Source organism: Octodon degus, unplaced genomic scaffold (assembly GCF_000260255.1).
Source record: "Octodon degus isolate 3935 unplaced genomic scaffold, OctDeg1.0 scaffold00039, whole genome shotgun sequence".
NCBI lineage: Eukaryota > Metazoa > Chordata > Mammalia > Rodentia > Octodontidae > Octodon > Octodon degus.
Window position 1 is genome coordinate 561,041 of NW_004524615.1, and position 7,533 is coordinate 568,573.

The following is a 7,533-nucleotide window of genomic DNA, read 5'->3' on the forward strand; positions in this document are numbered from 1 at the left end:
CTGGTGGTAAGTCTGGCCTCCCCTTCCACTCCACCCTCCTCCCTGGCCTCCACGACCACCTCTCCCACCACGACCACTGCCCCGATCACCATGATGCCCACCATCTTGGTATCTATTGTCCTGCTGGTATCCACCACCCTGGTATCCACTTCCTGTGTATGAAGATGTTTGGAAGCCACCATAACCACCGCCTTGATAGCCACCACTGTGGCCACCATGACAGCCACCTGGCTGGAAGCCTGCATTGCAATAACCCTCGGCCACCACAATCGTAGCCACCACGTCTGCCTCTCCATCCTCCTTGTTCATGACCTCCTTGTCCTCCATATGAGGAATGTTCATAGCCACCTCTCCCTCCTCCTCGGCCTTCTGCTCGCTGCTGGGGCCCATCTTGCCTTTTCTGCCATGGCGGCCTCTCTGGGGGTGGAGGTTCGATGTCATTAGGTCTACCGCCTCTGTTAGGCACCCTGCCCAGCAACACCTTCTTGGCGGCCCAGGCTGTCTTCTCTTATAGAACCGCTGCTCATCCTCAAGCTCTCTTGTCCTGCAGCCAAGGCGTGAGCAACGGAAGTAGTGCTTTTGGGAGGTGAGACTGGCCGCCTCGACTGCAGGCCTTGGCCAACTCTTCTGTCTGACTCTTAGCTCTGTGAGACCAGCCAAAGGACTGTACGGTGACACCCAAACGTTTTATTAGCAGCTTTCTTCATATTCATTGGCTATGGCTTGGTTAATTGCTTCTATCTTTTCCCAGTGGGCCGGTCCCATTGACTTCTTCAGTAAAGGCTTTCCCACAGGATTGGGTGGAACTTTCGCTAATGTTTCCTTTAATTTTTTTCAATCCCGCTGAAGAATTGGAACAGAGTTATATTGGCTGGAGGTTTGGACATTCCTAGAGCAACACATATGCCTTTCGACTCTTGAAAGACCTCACTACCGCCTCCTTCTTGAGCTTTTTAAGGAGGAGCATTCACACAGAGCATTCTGGCAGCTTCTAGTTCTGAGATGAGGTATGTGAGCAAGAGGAGGCAGTTCTTCTGCACGAGCAGGCGCTTACTCGCATCCCCAGATGTCAGTGGGAGATAGGGACAGTTCATCTCCCCTAGCAGCCCACTCACCTCAAGCTGGAATTCTTCAGCTTCACTTGGACGGTCAGTTGCTTGCACATGTTCTTCTAGCTCACAGAGCACCCTTAATTCTGATACCAGCCAAGCACAGAGTTTGGTAAACTCCGGGGAACTGGCTCCAGCAGAGACCGCCTGAGACAGGGCGCCATCCTCCAACAATGGACCCTTATAACCTAGATCTTCCAACGACTCCGAGATGTCAGGCTCCGTGAGGTCACACTCCATGCTACTGTGGCATTCACATTTCTGAGTTGTCAGACTCCCCTCTTGGCCAGCAACGTGTACACTCCTGACTTACCTACTTCTGCAGTGGTGGGATAACCCCAGGGCTCCAGACAGCCGAGGGGAAAGCTCTTGTTCTGAGCCATCCTTCAGCCCTTGCAGGCTTCCAAAGTTAGGGTGTAATTGCATAATTAGCATAGTGAAGCCCTTCGCTGTGCTATTTGAATCTTTGTCCTGTCTCCCACTGACTCTACAATGCGCCATGAACAGGTGCGACTGCAGCGCCAAAACTCAGGGTGACCTTCCATCACCACCTAGGTAGTGGGGTGTACTCTGGCTGACCAGGAGCCTTCTGCTGTGGTCCAGGCCACCTTGGAAGGCAGCTCCATAGCCTGGCCCCACTGGCAAGTCCTGTCAGTACAGGAACCCATCCTCCAGTCTAGGGGTTCCTCTGAGAGCTGCTGGGCGTTGCTCCTTGGCCGTGCCTGGGGGCCAGCACCCCACCTGCACCAGCTACTTCCTGCCCAGGAGCCCAGGGAGGAAATCATCCCACGCCTGTCCTCCCAGGGCTGGAGTGGGTGTGACTGCAGATCAGCTTGTATTCCTGGGCCTTTGGGATAGTGGTGGAATATGGTACATTGTTAATTTTATCTTTCCTAATAAAACTGGAGGTGTGCACAAACCACACTGAAAACATAAACTTTTTATACTTAAGTATCTGGCCTATTTTTCAAGCAGAATGTATCCTTTCTACTTAAAAACGCTTCATTATGTGCAGTGGTTTTCCACAATGCTTTTGCAAAGTCAGTGCTCATGGGCCTGGATGTGCCAGCCCGGGAGCAGCAGTCAGTGTGGCTCCAGGGATGGGTCCCTGGCAGCCTGGGTAGACCAGCCCCCAGATCACATCCTTCCTGTGGATGCAGGGATGCTCAGAGCATGGGGCTTCCCTCCACATGTTCTGTGGAGTACCTGGGGACAGTGATAATGCGGTGTGCAACCATTCATTCTGGATGCAGGGGATGCTCAGAGCATGGGGCTTCCCTCCACATGTTCTGTGGAGTACCTGGGGACAGTGATAATGCGGTGTGCAACCATTCATTCTGGATGCAGGGGATGCTCAGAGCATGGGGCTTCCCTCCACATGTTCTGTGGAGTACCTGGGGACAGTGATAATGCGGTGTGCAACCATTCATTCATTCCTTTTTCCTGCAGCCCAGAGAGTGGTAAGAGCTGCAGAGACACAGTGGCCATGGATGCGCAGGTGCTGAGGAAGAAGCTAGGCCGGGCCTGGGCAGAGGCAGCCCGTGCCCTCCTGGGCAGCCTCTTGCTCTACGTCTTGGATCGCACTGAAGGGCCCCTGAGGGTGAAGGATGGGGAGCACAGGGCCAGCCGCCCAGCCCTGCCCCAGGAGGCCAGCCGGCGGCCCACACGCTTCCAGCTTCTGCAGGCCAAGTTCATGGGCAAGGGGCGGGAGCCCCCCCTGAAGAGGACTCAGGAAGTGGGCCGGCTGATCTCCAAGGACAGGCAGGGGCCCAGCCGGAGCTTCGTGAGCACTACCATCAGCAAGCTGTTGGAGAAGACCCAGGGGAGTGCCAGCAGCCCCAGCCAGAGGCCCACAGCCCGAGAGAAGCCCCGCTCAGGTGGCCCTGGTGGGAGGAGCACCGTGAAGACCATCCTGAAGAAGTTTCTGGCCGCAGAGGAGAAGGAAGCCAAGGAGAAGGACGTGCATATGCTGCCCCGAGGCCCAGGGCCTGGAGCCGCGAGGGGCCCTCTGTCAAGGGTAGGTGGCCGAGGCAACATCCTGTCCAAGCTGCGGGAGAGGTTTGAGCAGAGTGGCTGCCTCCATGCGGAGGCCAGAGTGCTGCCACTGCGCAAGGAGGACCGGAAGAGCCGGGCTCTGCAGAGGAGGACATACCGGCCAGAGGTCCGTGTGCTGCACATGGCCACCATGGCCACCAGCTGCACCAGGACACCCCCTGCCCGCTTTCTGGCCTGCGCGGCTGAGCCCCTGCCAGCCTTAAGCGTTGCTACCGTGGTGGGCAGTCCCCATGGCTGGCTGTCCCGCTGTGGCAAGATCAGTCACTCAGATGCCAGACGCCAGGCCAAGACAGAGGCCAGCCTGTCTCCTGGAGAGGGGCACACAGAGCCTGGTGGGAACAAAACTCCAGGAATGGGGCTCCTGAGCGAGGGTCCCAGGGAACAGAGGGAGCCCTCCCAGTCCTCCGTGCCCCAGGCCATGGCTCCTGGGGGCCCTCATGCAGCAGGCACCCCCCAGCCCGAATCCTCTTGTGCTTCCCTCCAAGACAGAGCTCTTCCTGGCCACCCGCCCACCGTGGCCCTACTGGGTCCTGCCGACCCGAGGGGCGCTAGGCCAGTTGCAAAGCAAAGGACAGTGGAACCCATAGCAGCAGGGGCTGCAGACCACACTCAGGGAGTGGAGGAAGGTGCGGGGCAGGGCCCTCAAATCTCCATGACTGTGTACAGCTCTGAGGACGAGGCAGAAAGTGTTCTTCCAGACTCTGAGAAAGAGCCCCTCTTTGCCACCCAGCAGTGCCTGCCCACGCTCCAGCAGGAAGCCAAGGCCTACATACCCCGAGCCCGTCCAGCTGTCTGGGCAGCACAGCGTACACAGCCTGGCATGGCATCTGCACAGATAACTGTGCGGCTTCCTGTCATCCTCAGAATGCCAGCTCCACCCACGCTCCAAACCAGTACACTGAGCCAGGCAACCTGGTGTCTTCATGTGTCACAGGGAGAGGCCGTGATGGACAAGATAACCGCAGACAGGACAGATGCTCCAGCCCTGGACAGGCTAAGCAAGCCAGGCCAGATGCCAGAGAGCCCCCTGTCCTCAGAGTCGGGGCTACAGGGAGCCCTGAAAGGGATTGGCAGCATGGACCCCAGGGCCTCACTGACGGTCCTGAGGCCAAAGCCCCCAAGTTCTCTTGCTGGAAAGGTAGGCCCCGGCAGCCATGCTGGGCCTTCAGGACCCACCTTTTCTGCATACAGTGGTGAGACTCGTGCATTGCTAGAATCAAACGAAACACAGACGCATTGTGAGGCCCCGTCTTCCCATCAGGCCCCAGCGTGGGAAAGCTATCCAGGAGGAGGCCCCCACCCTGCCCCTGCCCCTGCCCCTGTCCCTGCCCAGCTGGCTCCTCAGGAGAGAAGATCCTTGTTGGCAACTCCCCAGGATTACAGACAGCCTGAGAGTTGCCCCTGTGTGGACCAAAGCAACCACTGTGGGCAAGAAGAATGCCCCAGGAGCCCAACACAGGCGGCTCTGCCCCCGGGGATGGCCCCGGGGAATCCCAACCAGGACCTATGTAAGAACAAACAGTCCTGGCTAGGGGACCAGCCTGAGGCAGGTATCCCAACCTCAAGGGACACAGCTGCTGCAGGGAATATCTCAGATCCCACAGTGCCACTGGAAGGTGCCCAGAAAACACCCCTAGTGGCTGTCCAGACAGTAACACAGGCTGACACCCAGGCTCTGAAAAACAAAGCAGCAGAACTAGCCACTTTAGAGGAGAACAGAGAAGACAGAGCATGGACCACTCACCCCTGTGCCGCTGCAGTAAAAGGTCTCCCTGGGAAGCTGGTACCAAGTGGGCCCTCAATGCACAGGGTAGGGGCCACAGAATGGAGCATCCAGGGCTCAGCCCAATCCCATGCCCCCACATGGGTGCCCCCCACTGTGATTTCAGAGGATGCCACTAACCCCTGCCAGGCACTCACAGCGTCCAGACTGTGTACTCCAAATGACTCAGGAGCCAGCGTCCCTCGTGCATCCAAAGAGAACAAGGATGTCTGTGCCACAGAAGAGGACACTCTGTGTAACAGTGTGGCTTCCCAAACACCAACTGCCAGGCACTCCCAGAAGTCTCTGGGCTATGACCTGGACCAGCCATGGCGGCCCTCCACAGAGCCACATGCACGGGACTCACGGCCTTCTCCTGACACAGTGTACACCCCTGCATGCCCCACAGGTCTGGCCCCCACTAAAGAAGCCTGGTCTGCCCAGCTGGCCCTGGAGCTCCCTGCCCCTGACCAGCAGGCAAAGCACAGGACTGTACCCAAGACCAAGAGTGCAAGCCCGGCCTCAGCAGGCTTGGAGCCATCAGAGAGTCACTGTGGACCTGTGCACTCACAGCAGATAGGACAGTGGGACAGTTCTCAAACAATGTCAACGCCTGTGGGCCAGGAAGACAGAGGGTGCAAGCCAGAGCCTTGGGCAGCTTGGGACCTAGCAGGGAATGAGAAACCAACAACAAGGGAAAAGCCAGATACTGTCAGAGCCCAAGGGCAGGAGCATCTGCCAGGGCCCAGGGTCAGGCGGGTCAGCAACCCAACCCAGGGAGACAGCACACAGGCTGTAGGGAGCCCTGCTGCACAGAGCCAGGGCAGGGCCAGGGGGCCAGTGGCCCAGGCCAGGGGCCAGTGTGGCAACCAGGACAAGGAAGCCGCCACTGCCAGTGCCAGCAGGGACCCCTCTGCACCAGGCCCCAGCATGGGCAGCCTGGGCAGCCCAGGCACCAGGAGCCTATCCCAAGGAGATGGGGGTGCCACAGCCTGTCCCTCAGAGCCGATGGCCAGCCCCATCCCACCTGCACCTGATGTGAGGAGCCACCAGGTCCCCCAGGCCAAGGCCCAGGTGGGGGCCCCAGATACCCTGGGGACAGAGATGAACTGGCCAGGTTGTGAGCGGCACAGGAGGCTGGTGCACTTGGCCAAGTACAAAGCCCAGAGCTTCAGCGACCAGAGAGCCTTCGACCTGTCCTTCAGGCCCAGGGTCCTCAGGGCTAGCGACACCTTCGAGGCCCCCAAGTGAGAACCCAGCTGGGACCCCTGCCCCACCCCACCTCCTCACCCCCCACCCCTGCTCCCCAGCGCTCTCAGGTGGGGCAGAATTTCCTGCTCCATGTGCTCTCTGAAGAGCAGTGTGCTCACCGCCCTCTTGCTCTCTCCCCTCGCAGGGCCTGACCTTGGGCTGACCTTGGCTGACACTGGGAACTGAGTCCCTTTTGTGTTGTGTGGGTTCTTCCACCCTTGCATTCTGTGTGTGTGTGTGTGTGTGTGTGTGTGTGTGTGTGTGTGTATTTAGTACCAGGTCTCCAGGGCCTCGCTACACAAATTGGACTCGGAGTGATTCTCCTGTTTTCAGCCTCCCAAGCACTGGGATTACAGTTTTTGCTCTTAGGGTCAAAGATCACCATGCCTAGTGTCAATCGCTGCCTCAGTGAGCCCCAGCGGCAGGGCCAGCACAGCCTTGCTTTCTTTTAAGGATAAGCAAAGTGTCTAGCTAGGTCTGTCAGCGGGCTGCCCGCTGCCCTTTGCACTTCCAGGGCCTGTGTTTGACCTGGGTTGCCCCTCACAAGGCACAGCTCTGCACGTGGCCATCTCCCGCGTCCTTCTGTGCTCTGGGGCCTCCCTTCCCACTCCTGCCTATGCAGCACGCCTGAGCTACGGGGTTGCCCAGGAGTCAGAGGCTGCAGCAGGACACTGGGCCTTGGTCAGGACCTGCCGGCCCCTAACACAGACCACGGAGACACGCAGCAAGGCCCAGAAGTCACTGCAAACAGTGTCTACCCTAAGTCCAGCGCTGCTGCTCAGAAGCTGGCGGTTAGGAGTGTCCTTGCCGGCCGTGGCCGCAAGGTCCTGCCGGGCAAGGACAGCGTCGCTGGTGCTCCTGACCAGCTGCTGCCTGAGATGCGTGGGGATCCAGCTGTTTCTAGTTGTCTACAGTTTTTCCTTCTAGGTCAATAATCATCACATGGCTTCTTGATGGGCACCACGAACAAGGGGCTCACAGAAGAGCTGTGGATCCGCCTCTGAAGATCAGTTTCTGCTTTGTGAAGACTGCATGTGCAACTGAGCAACTTCTTTCTTCTTTCTTTCTCTTTTCTTTCTTCTTTTTTTTTTTTTCCAGTACTAGGGATGGAATCAGGATCTTTGTGTTGAGCTGCATTGCCAACCTTTAATTTATTTATTTATTTATTTTTTTTTCCAAAGTTTTATTGACAAACAGATAGCAATGAGACAGTTTCAAATCAAATCGGAAGGACAGTTTCAACAAATAATACACTGCATATATTCTTCTTAGTGGTTAATTACTGTACAAGATGCGGACTTGTGATCCTATTTACAAACACCATTAGAACAAATCATTCTATTCATTAAGAGAATG

General features: G+C 57.3%; 1 protein-coding gene and 1 pseudogene across 1 annotated transcript in view; one reads left to right on the top strand and one right to left on the bottom strand.

Moving 5' to 3' along the window:
* LOC101563383 lies at positions 1-2,313 on the bottom strand (annotated as a pseudogene).
* The window catches only part of LOC101563779 (mediator of DNA damage checkpoint protein 1), a 10,857-nt gene extending 4,459 nt beyond the window's left edge, over positions 1-6,398 (top strand). Inside the window, exon 3 of the mRNA XM_023715186.1 lies at positions 2,559-6,398. Within this exon, the coding sequence (XP_023570954.1) occupies positions 2,559-6,177 (3,619 nt within the window). The 3' untranslated portion in view covers positions 6,178-6,398. The remainder of the gene's footprint in view (positions 1-2,558) is intronic.
* The last annotated feature ends 1,135 nt before the right edge of the window (positions 6,399-7,533 follow it).